This window comes from Sapajus apella, unplaced genomic scaffold, assembly GCF_009761245.1.
Source record: "Sapajus apella isolate SASKATOON/1434 unplaced genomic scaffold, GSC_monkey_1.0 scaffold54, whole genome shotgun sequence".
In the NCBI taxonomy this organism is placed as follows: Eukaryota; Metazoa; Chordata; class Mammalia; order Primates; family Cebidae; genus Sapajus; species Sapajus apella.
The window spans coordinates 9,382,962-9,401,023 of NW_022436994.1; the positions used below are offsets into that span (position 1 = coordinate 9,382,962).

At 50.3% G+C, this 18,062-nt stretch overlaps 1 protein-coding gene across 1 annotated transcript; it reads left to right on the forward strand.

Moving 5' to 3' along the window:
* Nucleotides 1-3,017: 3,017 nt before the first annotated feature.
* On the forward strand, nucleotides 3,018-7,649 carry LOC116527352 (whey acidic protein-like). The gene is made up of 4 exons (XM_032244287.1): nucleotides 3,018-5,261; nucleotides 5,804-5,941; nucleotides 6,712-6,870; nucleotides 7,499-7,649. The coding sequence occupies exons 1-4, from the start codon at nucleotides 5,180-5,182 to the stop codon at nucleotides 7,513-7,515; spliced, it is 396 nt and encodes a 131-aa protein (XP_032100178.1). The 5' UTR covers nucleotides 3,018-5,179; the 3' UTR covers nucleotides 7,516-7,649.
* Nucleotides 7,650-18,062: the final 10,413 nt, after the last annotated feature.

An 18,062-nucleotide genomic window follows, 5' to 3' on the forward strand; every position in this document is an offset into this window, starting at 1 on the left:
GGTAACAAGAGTGAAACTCCGTCTCAAAAAAAAAAAAAAAATATATATATATAAAAGCTAGTTGGGTGTGGCGATGGGAGCCTGTAATCCCAGCTACCCAGGAGGCTGAGGCAGAAAGAACTGCTTGAACCCAGAAGACGGAGGTTGCAGTGAGCTGAGATCGCACCACTGCACTCCAGCCTGGGTGACAGCGAGACTCTGTCTCAAAAAAAGAAAGTAGAGCTGGGCGCCATGGCTCATGCCTATAATCCTAGCACTTTGAGAGGCTGAGGTGGGTGGGTCACCTGAGGTCAGGAGTTCAAGACCAGCCTGGCCAACATGGTGAAACCCCATCTTTAAAAAAAAAAAAAAAAGTAGAGGGTGTTGAAACAACATGATGTTTCAGATTTAAACTTCAACAACAGCACAATGATAGTAACACAAGTCTGGCAAAACGTTGACAAGTCTAGACCATCAGTCTGTGAGTACTTACTGGACTGTTCTTACTTGCTGTGTGCTTGAAATTCTCATAATAAAAAGTAAAAATGAAAGCCTCCACTGCTACCCATCGGACTAGCTACCCAGGGGGCAGGATGAGCGTGACTGCTCCTGAGGTGTCGGGGGCCCTGCACACCTGGGCGTGCCAGCAGGGACTGGGAATCGGGCCAGATGCTTGGAGGACAATTGGGCAGGGCCTCCCATGTGGATGAAACTCGGACCGTTTGGCCCAGCAGCTCCGCCTCTACACTGGTACCCTGCAGAGCTCTCTGCCCGCATGCCCAAAGCCAGGGTCTTCTGTGGTAGCAGAGAATCAGAAACAACCTAAATATCCATCAATAGGAGACCAGCAAATACGAGGACACATCCATACCGAGGGGACTAAGCCGCCATTCAGAAGCAGACGGTGTCATTAAACGGATAATCTCCAAGCGGAAAAAAAAAGGAGGGGGAGACAGTGTGCACATAAGTCGCATTTCTAAGGGGAATGGACCTGTACATCCATACCTAAACACGCTTGACTGTCTCTGAGGAGAGCAGGAAATCAACCTCCAGGAATGAGAACGGGGGTCAGGGCCAAGCGGGAACGCTGCCCCCTGCCGGCACTGTGTGTGGCACCCTTGCGTGCCTGTGGCCTTTCTTCCAGAAATAATAGTAATGAAGGAAATAAAGGATCACAGAAAGGAGGATGGAGCTGGGCCTGCCTTACTGGAGGTGCTGGTGGGATTGGAAGCAGCCTCGAGCTGGGTGCCCTGCCCAGGCAGGAGAAAGGCCATCCCCCGAAACCAGAGGGCTGAGGAGCCCCAGGTGTTCCGATGCCAGAAGATAGGCACAGCCTTACTGACAGCCTCGCCCTCCTCTCTGAAGTCAAGGCAGGCCATTTGCTGCTGAGAGTGGGAGGTGGGGACTCCAGGACCCTGAGAGCAGGTGGAAGTCCTGGAAGAGTCTCTGGCGGAATCAGGACAGTGTTGATGGGTGTGTGATGGAAGTCATGTCCCCGGGGCCTGGCAGACTCTGAACTCAGGAGCTTGGGGACTCCAAAGAGTGAAATCATCAGAAGATGGCCACTGGCCAGGCAGGGGGTGGGGTGGCTGGGGAAAAAGGGAGAGGCAGGAGCCTGGAGCCCCAAGACATGTGAGGGCAGAGGTGTGGATCAGGAGGAGCTGAGCCAGCTAGGAGGGGGGACAGGCTGTGGCAGGGACTAGCCACTGTTGGACCTGAGACATCAGGGTTAGAGCAGAGCTGGGGAGGAGGGTCCAGGGACAGAGGGTCTCTGGGACCCCAGAGGCAGCCAAGAGAGCTGGAAAACCAGGGGCTCCAGGTGTCACTGCTTCATGCCAGCAGCCCACACAGCCACGTGTGCCTAAGCTTGGTTCAACATTCGGCTGTTCTGCCTTGAAATCCTTAACTTCACCTCTGAACATGTGCTAGCAAGTGAAGTCTGGTGGGACAATGGAACCAACACACCAGTGACACGCATGTGCAGCAGGCCTGGCCAGCCTGTGTGCACAGGTCCCAGTGAGGCACAGACGAGCGGGACACTGGCTCCCGGACAGGCTGGAGCCACAGAAGGATGCGACAGACCTCCAGGAAGCAGGAGCAGCCCAGAAGTCCTACTGGCCCTTCCCTAGCCGCCTTCGTCCCTGTAGGAGCCAGCCAGTGACACTGAAAATGACAGCATAGCAGGAAAGGGGAAGACAGCAGCCAAGCGCCTTCCTTGCTTGTCCAGTAGCCAGACGCGGAGCACACGTCAACAGGTGAAATCACCAGTGCTCACAGTGGTACTCCTCATGGGGGCCAAAAGGTGGAGACAGCCCACTGTCCATCAGTAGATGAATGGACCAACAGAGTGTGCGCATGCACACCAAGGCATATTATGGTCCATAAACGGTGAAGCACCGACACATACTGGAGAATGGATGAACCTCAGCAGCCATGCTCGGTGAAAGAAGTCAGACACAGCTGGCCACACATCCTATGATTTCATTTCCATGAAATGTCCAGAATAGGCAAATCCACAGAGCCAGAAAGCTGATCGGCGGTTGCCAGAGGCTGGGAACACAGGGAAATAGAAAATACCTGCTAGTGGGTACTAGGTTTCTTTTTAAGGCGATGGAATGTTCTGGAATTAGAGGTGGAGATGGTTCAGCCTTTTGGATGTACTAAAAAACAGTTGTACACTTTACAATTAGGGGTGAATCTTATGGCATGTGAATTACATCTCAATAAAAAATTAAAATGAGATAAAAATAAAGAATGCGACTCCTTTTTTTTCTTTGAGACAGCGTCTCACACCGTCCCCCAGGCTGGAGTGCAATGGTGCGATCTCGGCCGACTGCAACCTCTACCTCCCAGGTTCACGTGATTCTCCTGCCTCAGCCTCCCGAGTGGCTGGGATTACAGACACACACCACCACAGCTGGCTTATTTTTTGTATTTTTAGTAGAGATGGGGTTTCACTACGCTGGCCAGACTGGTCTTGAACTGCTGACCTTGTGATCTGCCTGCCTCGGCCTCCTAAAGTGCTGGGATTACAGGCGTGAGCCACCGCACCCAGCCAACTTTTTATCCTCATTAATGTACAAGTTCATATAGACATGAACGACTCTAAGAAGTGAGGCAGGCCTGCGGTGCTCAGGGTGTCTGGCCACGATGTTGGTTACAGCAATTTTGATGTAATGGAGGGAAAATTCAGTCTGACACATTCAGTCAACTGATTCTTTGTGTTAGAAGAGTAAAACTGCTTAAGAGGAAGCTGTTTCCTCACAACAAGAGATGGATCCAAAAATACTAAATAAAAACAAATAAGAGAAAAAAATAAGTGGAAAAGCAGTTGAGTTAGTTTTGTGTAGCATTGGCACTGAGGTATACATGTGCCCCATGTGAACTACAAGGCAAGAATTGTGTGATTGGGTGATTCTGCCTAAGGGCTTAGTGCTCTTGTGTTTACCTTTGAATTGGCATTGCACAGCATAAAAATGACTCGTGCCACTCATGTTCATACAAAGAAATATTTATTTTTATTTACTTAAATTGACACATTGTGAAAAGCATCATGACAAGTCAGAGAGACTGTGGAAGAGAAACATATCTTTTTATTCTTGTACGTTTACCAGTACTTTTTTCCCATTTGTTGAACAAGGTGCCCTGAAAATGGCATAGTTAGCTCTGGGGCACCCTCTGGAGATGGGAGATGCTAGCGAAGGAAGTGCCCCTCTGTGCTGTCAAGGAAGAGGGGACTAGGTGGGGGTGGGGGTTGCATAGTGTTTGTCTGTGGCAGGGATCTGAGTTCTTGAGATGGATCCGCTCTCGCCTCAACCCAGCATCGGCTTGAGATGGACTCAGATCTTCTAGCCAAACCCATTCATGGTGTAGGTAGGAAGGGCCAGAGACAGAGAAAAGGGCCACCAGGGACTGCCAGTGAGCAGTTGTGGCCTTGCCACCTTCGCTTCCCCAAGCTTGGTCTCCACCAGGTCTCTGGTCTGTGCATAGCCCCCTTACCAGGAGGGTGGGACAGCCTATATGAAGCATTGTGTAAACTTCGAGCCATGGAGAGGCACAAGAGGTGGCAAGTCACCACACCAGTGTGTCCATGCTGGCCACCCCAGGAGGCGCTGGGTTGGGACCCATTGTTCTGCAGAGGGGCTGTGAGGGCCGTGATGGAGCCATGTCATGCCATGGGCACACAGAGGAGACACATCACAGCCCTGCTGAAGTAGCAGAACATTCTGGCCTGGAACATCCTGATGTTCAGTAGCAGAGGGTCCCAGGGGAAGCTTTAAGGGGTTCTGTGAGGGTCCCCAGCTGGACAGGAGTGCAGCCTCGATCAGGGACTAAGCACCAGCCGTCAGGCAGCACGTGGTCACCCGGGGTCTTCAGGGCAGATGTCCAGGTTCCACAGTCCCCAGGGCCGCTTCCCTATCCAAGGCCTCCAGGCAAGAGGATAAAGGAAATGCCCCAGAGCAGAGGGGGCATGGCGCCCTGGCAACACACCCACCCCTGCCCTGTGGCACCCACTCACTTGGCACAGGAGGGTCCCTTCTGGGAAGAGGCCTTCCTAGTGCTTGCCCTACACAGACACCCCCGATATAGAGCCTGGCACGTCCCTCATCCGATGCCCGACATTCTCCGCAGGGAGCTTGTAGCACAGAAGCAGAAGGCAGCTCCTTCTCATAGAAGGCCCAGAAAACTACAAAAAAAAAAAAAAAGCAGCAAAACACCCTCTGAGAGCATCCCTGCGCCTGCTATCTCCCTCCTATTTTGATTAATAGGTGATGTTGTATAACTTTGGGACACATCATTTCTTTTGTCCCTGAGGGGCCCCTATGCAACCATTTAAAAGTAACTGCTGTACCCGCGTTTAATATCCGTTCTTTTTCTTCCTTCCTCTGTCCTTCATTTTATCAATTCTCCTAATAAACATGCATGGCTTTCAAAATGGGGAAAAAGTGGTCAACCTAATAAGGACTTCCTTTTTCAAAAATGGCCCTCAGTATGGCGGCCACCCCAGGCCTCTCAGCCGTTTCCCCAAGACTGGGCCTGGCTTCTTCAGGCATCCAAGGAGGAAGTGCCTCAGCCCAGTTGGGGCCATGCCAGCCTGTCCTCCCCGCTGCCCCACCCCAAGGCCCTCCTCCCACCCCGGTCCTTTAAATGTACCCCGGTCCTCAGACCACCATCTGCTGCCTGCCTGCCACACACCACCATGCGCTGCCTCCTCAGCCTGGCCCTAGCCCTGCTTGCACTGGAAGTGACACTGGCTGTGGTCCCAGCCTTCATCTCGCCAGGTAAGTCTCTAGGGGACACTCCCAGGAGGGTCCTCCTGCCTGATCTCTGCCTCCAGTGGGACCCTGTAGTGGAACTACAGGTCCTGGTGGTTTGGTGATAGGAAGCGGGAAGAGAGAAAGGGAGGAGGCTTACCCCTTGTGGGGGGAGTCCAGAGATGGCAGAAAAGCAGGGCTGTATATACACATGGAGGCAGCTATCCCCAGATGAGAAACGCCTGGGCCTGGGAGCGAGCAGGGCAGCCAGGACATGGGGAAGTGGCAGCGGAGGGTGGGGGCTGTCCTCAGGCCCTAGCCATGTCTGGTCAGGGTCTTAACGTCCCACCACCTGCAGTGGGCTTGTGGCCTTGCTTCCTAACTTTCACAGCTGACTTCCCATGCTTTGATCAGGTCTGTCACATTTCTGGTAGATTTTTTTTGGCCTTCTAAGAAACATCGTGTTGGGTTGTTGAGGGATGGGCTCCTCATTGCCTCTACCTTGCTGTCCCTTGAGGGGTCTGGGGGTGGGGCCTGGACCCCCACCCACCTGCCCATCCTGTGCGCAGAGCAGGCAGTGTGCCCCGAGGCCAGCTCCTCGGAGGAGGCGCCCTGCGTCAAAACCTGCCTCACCGACAACGACTGTCTTGGCAACAGCAAGTGTTGCCCCAGCGCCTGCGGCCGCTCCTGCAAAACCCCCACCATCGGTAACGCCCCACCTGGCCCTGTACCCATGGTGACAGCCTGGCTCCTATCTGTCAGGGGAGGGAGGAACGCGCTTTCTCAAGGATCTTCCTGAGCTGGACACTTGGGACCACCCTCTTAGCACCCACACAACTGCCCCATACACTCCGCCCTGCATGTGAGCCCCCTTCACTTGCCGGAAACTGCCTGAGGCTGGCCACGCTCACCCACCTCTGTCCTGTGGTCCAGGCCTCCAAGGAGGGTAGGGGGTTTCTTGCCTTGAGATCAGCGGAAGGGAGGCCCCAGGGATGCATCTGACCCCAGGGCAGAACAGAGGCTCAACTTCCCCATTTACTTATTTATTTTTTATTTTTATTCTTTTTCTTTTGAGACCACGTCTCTCTCTGTTGCCCAGGCTGGAGGGCAGTGGCGCAATCTCAGCTCACTGCGACCTCTGCCTCCCAGGTTCAAGCGACGCTTATGCCTCAGCCTCCAGAGTAGCTGTGACCACAGGTGCACTCAGCCACACCTGGCTAATTTTCATATTTTTTTTTTAGTAGAGATGGGGTTTCACCATATTGGCCAGGCTGGTCTTGAACTCCTGCCCTCGTGATCCACCCACTTTGGCCTCCCAAAGTGTTGGGATTACAGGGATGAGCCACTGCACCCAGCCCAACTTCCCTATTTATAAATGGGTATTTTTGGCATCGGGGGCCCAGGGAGGTGGGCCCAGCAAGGCTGGGAAGCATAAAGGCGCTTTGGGTGATGAAGGGCTGGCCCGTCTCTCCCCTAGTATTGACCCCAAAGATTGGCAGCTGCCCCTGGGTACAGCCCCTAGTGAGCCCAGAGCTCTGCAAAGAGCAGAGTGAGTGCTCCATGGACAGCCAGTGTCGGGGAAACAAGAAGTGCTGCTTCAGCCGCTGTGCCATGAAGTGTCTGGACCCTGTCCCAGGTATGTGTTCCCTTTCTCCCTGAGCTTCCCCAATCCAGCTTGGGCCTTCAGTGGGGCCTTGAAGATGGGTGCAGTCCGTGAGCTGGCCCTGGGGGCAGATGGGACTCTGTACACCAACCCAGACTATGCCAGCTGCAGGCCCCTTGGCACTCAAGGAAGTCACTCAGGCTGGGAGGGCATGTCAGTGAGTGAAACAGGCTCAGGGTGGCAAATGACTGGCAGGTCCAGTGCTGCTCTGCCTATGTGCAAAGCCTGTGCCTCTGCCACTTCACTGCAGAGAGCAGCTTGCCTCCCAAATATTGGGAGGGCTCTAGGTTAGGCGTCCCAAACATGGGCTCTGGGCTAACTGTTCAAGCCCACCTATGACCTGGACTTCCTATCTGGCAGATGAGGGTGGCCTCGCCCACCTGCCTGCAGGCTATGGTGAGGGTTGGGGGAAAGGCCAGTGGAACGCAGGGCTCTGCTTGCTCCCCTGCACAACAGGAAAGGGGCTAGCAGCTCAGGTCCCTGGGCCTGTGGGTGTGAACACGTTAGCACTTGAACAATGGACAGCGGGTGGCCTCCCTCCTCCCCACCTCACCCTGGCTGGGCTCTGTACGGCATCTGAGTTCCCCATGCCCCCCTGCAGAGGACCTCCCTCAGTGAGAGACATTCCCCCAAGAGCCCCTGCTGCCAGGAGTGACTGCCCCAAGTCTGCTACGCAGAAACCATCTCTCATGGATCCAGAGAGTGCATGATGCCTTCTACCGGCTGCTAATTAAAAAATTCGCTTAGCTTCATGTTTCTGTCTGTGTATCTGTCTCGGGCTCCTGTGGGAGGAACAAAGCAAACACGGAGGCCTCATCCCTGGGCTCTCCAGGAAGACAGGGCAGCTGCCCAGGAACAGGGAAACCCCACATGGCGATAAGCATGTCCAGGTGGATGGGAAAGTCCAGCCAGGTGAACTCAACAGGGAGCTGACCTCCAGTGAGAACACACAGCCATGGTGGCATCTCTGGGCCAGGAAAGGCCTCTCCACTAGGTTCTGGGGACACTGGCCAGATCTCCTGGGGCTGACTCCCTTCAGAGGTGTTGCTAGCCTTGCTCATGGGGACGAGATCAGGAGCTGAGCCTGTGGGAGTCTGGTAGCTTAGAGGCTGCCTAGGCCCGGGCCAGTTTTGGTGGTATGGCGGCGGCAAAGGTGTGGTTACAGGCAGTGTAAAGGGAGTGAGTGGAAGGGGTGGGGCCCGTGCGAACACTGCTCTAGGTCAGTGGTGTTTAGAACATTATGTCCCTGGAAGACAGTCACCACCCCGCGGAGGAACTCAACTCTGTGTCCACTCATGGCTGCCGCACACCACAGATCATGCAGTTTTGCTGGTCATTTTGGGGTCTACAATGTTGGCCGTCAGGCACCCCAGGAAGACGGCTGTGTGGGAACTCACACACCTGGCCACGTCCTTGCAGCTCCAGGGAACTGCACTTGGCTTGTGCAGTCACACAGGCCTGTTGAGCCGCTGGGAGGAGTGCCAATGGCCAGCGCCTGTCGGCACCCAGCTCCAGCCCCTGTCGCACACAGGATGTGCCCTTCCTCTCATGCAGAGGAGACAGTTCTGCTCCATTCATACAGTGCTTTCATCGTTTCTAACCTGTTCCTGTGTCTGCTCTTTGGTTTGAGCCTGATATCTCTCAAGTTAAATTAAATCTCTTGCCCCTTGTTCACTTTGTACCCATTATATAAAAGAGTCATGATTTTTCCCTTTTTTGAAAAGTATCTTTTAGCAACATAAAAGCCGAATGTGACACACAAGGTAACTTGAAAGAGGGGTTTAGATTCCCCGACTCCACATTCTTTTTCACGTTTGAGAAAATCTGTCTAAAATGCCTCTAGCTAGGATTTCTGTTCTCCAAACACTTTCTGCCCCTTGCTGTGCTACTGTCTTGGGGGTCCAGAGGAATCCAGTTAGCCCACCAGGCCAAGGGTCTCAGCAGAAAGACGAAAATCAAATGATTGAGCTTACACAGCAAGAAGAAAGGATCTGTATGAGAAACACCACCAACCTCCAGAGTTCTGTGGCTGCGTTTGAGGAGTGGCTCGAATCGGATCAAGTCCAGATGAGAGCCTCAAGGACACAAGGCCACAGCCCTGGAGGCTGGGAGAGTCCATGATACAGCGGAGACATTTTGGATGGGGGGGTCCTCTCTGCATGTGCTCCAGCAGGACATAGGAGGCAGGCTGGGTCCTGGGCAAGCCAGAGAGAGGGGTCTATTACCTCTCCTGCCTGGGTTTCTACAGGAGCCCAGGGGCCCCAGGCCCAGGCCTGACCTGGGGTCAGCCCCACCTAGTTCACAGCACACATATATATACATGCATGCACACGTATATGTGTGTGTTGTGCATGTATAATACATACACACGTATGCACAACACACATATATACATGTATGCACACGTACACATATATGTACAGTGAGAACAAGCAGGGAGTGAGGCAAGGAAGGGAATAAAGGAGGAAGACAGAAGTGTGGCCAAATTCTTGCTGAATCTAGGTGATGGGTTTACGGATACATATGGTCAAGGAGACAACCCATGCCGTCAGGCTGGCCAAGCTGAAGGTGGGACCTGGAGATATGACTTAGCTCCCTCCATCCCGGCCTCCTCCTCAGAGCTTGCAAGGGAAAACAATAGGGCTGGCCCCAGCAAACCACACTCACAGTGAGCCTAGATTCTCTGGGAGCCCTCGCTCATGAGGAGCCCTCACCCATGAGAGCCATCATCACTGGCTATGTGAGCTAGTAGGGTCACTTCCTCATGGCTTCGGTGCCCGCAGAGATCTCTCCATCATCATGCTCTGTCAGTGAAGGGAGGAGGAAGGCAGGACTGACCTTTAACCCGTAAGTGCCAGGCCTTCCCTAGGTGCTGCACATGGAGGGGTGGGCCAGGCTGTCCTGGCCAGGCTGCTGCCCTTGGGTTGCACAGGGACCTCCCAGAAGAAAGAGCCTGCTCACAGCTGGTGTGTGCAGGAGAAGGGCCCCCAAAAACAGAGTTCCCCAGAACCACGTGCAGGAGGACAAGAAGGGCCCCACTAAAACAGAGCACCCAGAGCTGCCATGAAGGCAGGGCCCAACCAATGAAGTGGGGAGTCTGGGACACCAGGGGCCATCTCCGAAGACACTGGTGTCAGGGAACAGGGACCAGGGACCAGGAGTGCAAGGACTGTTTGAGATGCTAGGCCTTTGCAGCATATTTAAAGACAGCATCTTTGCTGTCTCCATCACTTCCTCTCTGTGTTCACTCAATAAGTCAACATATCTTTGAGTTCACATGACATGTCGGGGGCTTGGGAGATGGGATGAACCATCCCACACATAAGGGGTTCAACTAGCGCCTGGATTTTGTTCCTGAACAATCCTCTACTGAAAGGCAGCAGGATTCCTTGGAGAAATAGATGGGCAAAGAAGGCACAAGGGGAGTGCTGGCATCCACCTGACCAATGGTGATCTGCTGGAGGGCCACGGGAGCCTGCCACACACAAGTGCCGTAAGGGTACCGAAGAGGACAGAGTGCAGCACACTGAATTTGTAAAAACTCCGGAGTCAAAAGTGGTATTAAGACATAGAAGAATGGTGGTGGTGGAAGGCTTACATGGGAAAATTTTTAAAATAGGGCAGGCATGGTGGTTCACACTTGTAATCCCAGCACTTTTGGAAGCTAAGGCAGGCCTTGAGCTCAGGAGTTTGAGACCAGTGTTGGCAACATGGCAAAAGCCATCTCTACCAAATATACAAAAATTAGCCAGGTGTGGTGGTGCATGCCTGTGGACCCAGCTACATGGGGGGCTGAGGTGGGAGGATTTCTTGAGCCCAGGAGGTCAAGGCTGCAGTGAGCTGTGTTTGCTCCACTACACTCAGCCTGGGCTACCGAGCGAGACCCTATCTCAAAAACAAACAAATAACAACAACAACAACAACAACACATGATGTTAGACAAAGAAAAGAAGGAGTCACAGAGATTAAGGAGATAAAGGTCAACTGGGGATATTCGAATATGGACCTGACATTGGATGCCCTTATTGGATCAATGTTAATTTCCTTAGTAGGATGATTATATTGGGGTCACATGGACAATGTTTGCTGCTAAAGTGCTTAGGGGAGAAGTTTGTGATGCCTACAGCTCACTTCCAAAGCATTCAGCAAGCAAACAAACCACGAAAATTTTTGAATTGTATATATACAGTACATACACACACACATGCTTATAAACATACACAAATGTACACATTTCCACCACATGATCTGAATGTTCATCCGTCCTCTTCCAAAATTCATTTGTTGAAATCCTCAGGTGAAGGATACTGACAAGGACAGAGTACAGCATGCTGAATTTCTAAAAACCCCAGAGCTGAAAGTGATATTAAGACTTGGAAGAGGGCCAGGCACAGTGACTCATGCCTGTAATTCCACCTTGGGAGGCTGAGGCAGGTGGATCACCTGAGGTAGGGAGTTTGAGACCAGCCAGACCAACATGGAGAAACCCCGTCTCTCCTAAAAATACAAAATCGGCCAAGCGTGGTGGTGGGCACCTGTATTCCCAGCTACTTAGGAGGGTCAGGCAGGAGAATCGCTTGAACCCGGGAGGTGGAGGTTGCAGTGAGCTGAGATCACACCATTGCACTCCAGCCTGGGCGACAAGAATGAAACTCCGTCTCAAAAAAAAAAAAAAAAAGACATGGAAGAAAGGTGGTGCAAGAAGGCTTACATGGAAAAAAATAAAAAATAGTTCAGGCACAGGTATAACATTCAGAGGTGGGGCCTTTAGGGGATAATTACATCATGAGACTGGAGCTCTCACGAGTGGAAAGGGACCACAGAGAGCCCTCTGCTCTTGGCCATGTGAAAATACAAGATGACCACCTGCATACCAGGAAGACAGCCCAGACAACCCCTACCAGACACCGTATCTACTGGCACCTTGATCTTGGACTTCCAGCCTCTAGAAATTTGAGAAATAAATTTCTGTCATTTAAGCCATGCAGTCTGTAACATTCTGTCATAGCAGCCTGAGCACACTGTGATATATGTACACACATACATGTGCATATATGCACGTACACACAGGCACACATATACACACATGTACAATACATACACATATATGCACAACACACATATATACATGTATGCACACGTACACACAAACACATACACACCTATGTACAGTGAGAACAAGTGGGAATGAGGCCAGGAGTGTCTGGGGACCAGGACTGGTGGGAGAGGGGCAGGCCTGGGATTTGGTAAAGCACAAGGTAGAAATGTAGCACAGAAGAGACCTTCTCATCAGAGGAAGGGCTCAGGTGAGCTGAGAGGGGCCCCACAAAGAGGCCAGGTCTATGTGGCAGGAGGACCAGCAAGTAACATGGTCATGTTGTGGCACCCGGCCCGGAAGCCCGAGACACAGGTGTGGGAAAAGTGGGTCAACAGGTCCCATGGATGCCCTGTCAAGGATGCACTGTGTTGGTGGGAAGCCAGCAGCCTGCTCTCCCAGGCCAGGGCCCCTGCATACTGCTGTACCAGGCCTGCCCCTTCCCATCTCAAGGAGAGGCTACCAGGAGGTCTTGCAGGCTGGAGGCCAGAGGGCACACCCTTTCCCCATCCCCCTGTCAGTCCCTGCCCACCAAGGCCGGGCCCTCAGTCTCCCATGCCAGGCAGGTGCTGCAGAGAGGTGGGGCTGAAATGGAGCTGCACCACCTCAATGCACTGCTGCTCATACTAAGGCCCTGAGGCCAGCCTAGGTGGCTGGACCCATCCAGCCTTGTCTAGCCTGCAGCTCAGCATGAGACTGCGGGAGACACAGCTGTTCCCTGATGCCAGGGGTTCCTCCCCCACCGAGAAGGCCTGCCCTGCCCTAGTCCCTGTATTGACTATGTTTCCAGCTTCTGCAAATAATGCTTTAACATCTGCCTTATGTTAACATATGCTGGACAATATGGACCTGACATTGGATGGCCTTAGTGGACCATTTTCAACTGATGATCTAATGAGCCCCTGACATGTCATGTGAACTCAAAGATGTACTGAGTTATTGAGGGAACACAGAGAGGAAATAAAGGAGACAGCAAAGTTGAAGATGATGCAAACGCCTAGCTGAAGGCCTAGCTGAGCCCAGAAGGTCGAGGACCCCGAAATGACCAGCAGAGCTGCAGGCCAACAGTTCCTTACACTGAGGACCCCTACCCTTTATGGGAAGTTATTATCGGCGTAAGGAACTGTTTGCCAGACAAGTTCCCAGATGCCAGTCAGAAGCCAACCCCAGGTGCTGTATCAGCTTCTGCACTCCAGAGCTCACAGCAACTGTGGTTTGATTCCAACTGGAGGGAAGGTGAATAGACAGGGGAGGACAGAAACAGGGTGATCAAGCATCCCAGTTTGCCTGGGACTTAGGGCGGGGAAGGGTCGGGGAGCTTCCCAGGACATGAGACTTTCTGTGCTAAAACCAGGATGGCAAGTGGAGAAGTTTCAACATGTGTTTTGGAGAGGTCAAATATTTAAACCACAAAAGATGCTAACTACTCAGAGTTAGCACAGACCTCACAGGGGAAGGGCTCAGTCCCACAAGATTGCCCTGACTTCAGGTGCCAGTCACAAGTAGTGACTATCCACACTTGTGTTTGACTTGGCTACAAATCAAGGGTTCCCATGACCTCCTCTTCAGGTTTAGTAATTTGCTACAACAGCTCACAGAACTCAGGGAAACACTTTAACTACTGCTTTATTCCAGCTGGGCTGATATAAAAATACCATAGACTAATTTATAAACCATAGAAATGTGTAGCTCACAGTTTTGGAGATTGGTAATTCCAAGATCAAGACACCAGCAGGTTCAGTGTCTGGTAAGGGCTCTCTCCCTCATAGATGGTAACTTCTCACCGTGTCCTCGAGAGGCAGAAGGAGAAAGGATCATGCTCCCTTGGGCCTCTTTAATAAGGGCACTAATTCCATTCACAAGGGCTCCACCCTCATGACCTAACCACCTCCCAAAGGCCTCACCTCTTAATAGCAACGCTTTGGTGATTAGATTTGAACATACTTTGGAGCGACACAATCAGATCAGATCTATGTTTACCAGTTTATTACAAAGCATATTTTAAAGGAAACAGATGAACATCTAGAATAAATGGATCTTAGGGCCAGGTCCCAAAAGAAACTGTTCCTCTAATTACAACACTTCTGGAAGAATCTCAAGCCCCATAGCTTCTGTTCCCATGCAGTTTGGGAGGTGTCACCTTCCCAGTGTGTGGATGCATTCACCAGCTTGGAAGCTCTCTGAACCTCATTGTTTAGGTTTTTATGAAGGTTCATTACTGAGGCATAATTGATTAAATCATTGGCCATTAGTAATGACAATCAAAAGAAATGTTTTTATATGAGGAATACGAGTTTCCTCTAAATTATCTGGCCCAAAAAGGCATGAGAAACAGACAGCAGTCACATCCCACTTCCTCCCTCTTGCTAAATAATCATCTCTTGAAACTGCTTGCTATGTGAACTCTGGACTGAATGCCCCCCAGGTTACTAAAAATTAACCTAACAATACTGCATGCTCCACAACATAACTCATACCCTATCATTCAACAATGTATAGCCATCACTAATCAATGTTATTTCTGTAAACCAATGAGAATTCCTGACAAACAACTTTTTATCAGCCCCATGCCTAGTCCCCTTTTTTGCCTTTAAAAACTTGCTTGTAACAAGGGCTGCACGAAGCTCATATCCAAGGTTACTTGCGTGTGAGTCTTCTGGGAAGCCGTCTTCATTTTGGTTCAAATGTAAACTCTCCGCTTTTATTAACTTTTCCCTAAGTTTATTCCTTTAGATCAACTGTAATCAAATCTATCTCTAGCCTTCCCTCTCTGGAGGTTGGGACTACAAGTTCCAACCCTCTAATCACATGGTCGGTTTCTCTGATAACCAGCTCCTATCCTCCAAAAGCCACACTTCATTAGTGGCATAAACTGAGGTATGGTTAAAAGGGACTTATGATGAATAACAAGACGTCACTATCACTCAAGAAGTTATAAGGGTTTTACAAATGCCCATCAACGATAACACTGGACAAAGAAAATGTGGTATATGTACACCATGGAATACTATGCAGTCATAAAAAGGAACAAGATCATGTCCTCTGCAGGGACATGGATGGAGCTGGAAGCCATTATCCTCAGCAAACTAATGCAGGAACAGAAAAGCAAACACCGCATGTTCTCACTTATAAGTGGGAGCTGAACAATGAGAACACATGGACACGGCGGGGGGGTACAACACACACTGGGACCGAAAGGGGGCTGGGGGAAGGGAAAACATCAGGATATCAGCCAATGCATGCTGTGCTTAATACCTAGGTGATGGGCTGATAGGTGCAGCAAATCACCATGGGATATGTTTACCTACATAACAAACATGCATGTCCTACACATGTATCTTGGAACTTAAAATTTAATTTAATTTAAAAACACATATACAAATGATAAACATCAGGATAGCAATTAGCTGGGGTGGAGGGATAAGAAAGAGGAGGGAGCTGGGCGCGGTGGCTCACGCCTGTAATCCCAACACTTTGGGAGGCCAAGGGGGGCAGATCACAAGGTCAAGAGATTGAGACCATCCTGGCCAACATGGTGAAACCCCGTCTTACCAAAAATACAAAGATTAGCTGGGCATGGTGGTGCGTGCTTGTAGTCCCAGCTACTCGGGAGGCTGAGGCAGGAGAATTGCTTGAACCCAGGAGGCGGAGGTTGTAGTGAGCCAGGATAGCGCCACTGCACTCCAGCCAGACGCCTGGTGACAGAGCAAGACTCTGTGTCAAAAAAAAAAAAAGAAAGAAAGAGGAGGGAATTCTCAGAAAATTGCAACAACATTGGTAATACTCTATTTCTTAAGTGGAATAATGGGTTCACAGGTTTCTTTTTATAATTCTGCTTTGTAACCTGAGCATATATAAATTTACATATATATTATATATATTACACATATGTAGCAAACATTTTATGAAAACAAAAGATGTTGTCTTTATAAAATGCCTTAATGAAAACCTTAAAAAAGGCCGGCACAGTGGCTCACGCCTATAATCCCAGCACTTTGGGAGGCCAAGGCAGCATATCACCTGAGGGCGGTAGTTCAAGGCTAGCCTGACTGACATGGAGAAACCCTGTTTCTACTAAAAATACAAAATTAGCTGGGCGTGGTGGCACATCCCTGTAATCACAGCTACTTGGGAGGCTGAGGCAGGAGAATTGCTTTAACCAGGGAGGTAGAGGTTGTGGTGAGCCCAGATCGTGCCATTGCACTCCAGCCTGGGCAACAAGAGCAAAACTCCGTCTCAAAAAAAAAAAAAAAGAAGTTACAAGAGTTTTAGAAGCTCTATGCAGAGATCACATATAAACTTCTTATGTCAGGCTGGGCGTGGTGGCTCAAGCCTGTAATCCCAGCACTTTGGGAGGCTGAGGCGGGTGGATCACGAGGTCAAGAGATCGAGACCATCCTGGTCAACATGGTGAAACCCCGTCTCTACTAAAAATACAAAAAAATTAGCTGGGCATGGTGGTGCGTGCCTGTAATCCCAGCTACTCAGGAGGCTGAGGCAGGAGAATTGCCTGAACCCAGGAGGCGGAGGTTGCAGTGAGCCGAGATCGTGCCATTGCACTCCAGCCTGGGTAACAAGAGCAAAACTCCGTCTCAAAAAAAATAAAATAAAATAAACTTCTTATGTCACAGGCAGCTTTCAGTATATTCATAGTGTTGTGCAGCCATCCCTATTACCTAATTCCAGGCCATTCTTACCATCCTAAAAAGAAACCTCAAACCCATCAGAAGTCACTCCCTATTCTCCCCATCTCAACACCACTTATCTATTTCTGACTCTATGAATTCACCTATTCTGGACATTTCAAATATAAATGGAACTATACAATATGTGGCCTCATATGTCTAGCTTCTTTCTCTTGGCATGTTTTCAAGGTTTTTTGCTCAACAAAACTTCATTAATTTGTCTGAAGCTTTTCTTTTAACAGATATGTAAATCTATTGTAATATTCTTTTGACAGACAACTTCTGAAAGATTTGGAGTATAATTTGTGATAAATACATGAAATCTTTTTTTTTTGGTTTTTTTTTTGAGACAGAGTTTCACTCGTTACCCAGGCTGGAGTGCAATGGCGCGATTTCAGCTCACTGCAACCTCCACCTCCTGGGTTCAAGCAATTCTCCTGCCTCAGCCTCCCGAGTAGCTGGGACTACAAGCACACACCACCATGCCCAGCTAATTTTTATATTTTTAGTAGAGACAGGATTTCACCATCTTGACCAGGATGGTCTCGATCTCTTCACCTCGTGATCCACCCACCTTGGTCTCCTAGAATGCTGGGATTATAGGCGTGAGCCACTGTGCCCAGCCTAATACATGAAATCTTAAACTGTTAACACAAAAATCAAACTCTGTAAATTTCTTAAAAGATGTTTATTCTAGGCCAGGCACGGTGGCTCACGCCTGTAATCCCAGCACTTTGGGAGGCTGAAGCGGGCGGATCACTGGAGGTCGGGAGTTCAAGACCAGCTGAAACAACGTAGAGAAACCCCGTCTCTACTGAAAATACAAGATTAGTTGGATGTGGTGGCACATGCCTGTAATCCCAGCTACTCGGGAGGCTGAAGCAGGAGAATTGCTTGAACCCGGGAGGCGGAGGTTGTGGTGAGCCGAGATTGTGCCATTGCACTCCAGCCTGGGCAACAAGAGTGAAACCCCATCTCAAAAAAAAAAAAAAAAAGAGGTTTATTCTGAGCCAATGAGTGACCACAGTCCCAGGAAAATACAAACCCAAAAAGCCTTGAGTAAGTGGTCCCAAGGCAGTCAGATTATAGTTTGGTTTTATACATCTCATGGAGGCAGGAGTTACAGGCAAAGACATAAATCAATGTGTGGAAAGTATACACTGGTTTGGCCCCAAAATGCTGGAGGTCATGAAGTGGGGGCTTACAAGTTATAGGTGGACTCAAATACATAGATATATACACACTAGACATATAGATTAGATAGATAGATAGATAAGAGTTATAGGTGGACTCAAATACATAGTTATACACATGATAGAGAGAGAGAGAGAGAGAAGGAGAGAGAGACAGAGAGAATCTTTTGGTAGGGATAGATAGGGTCTCCC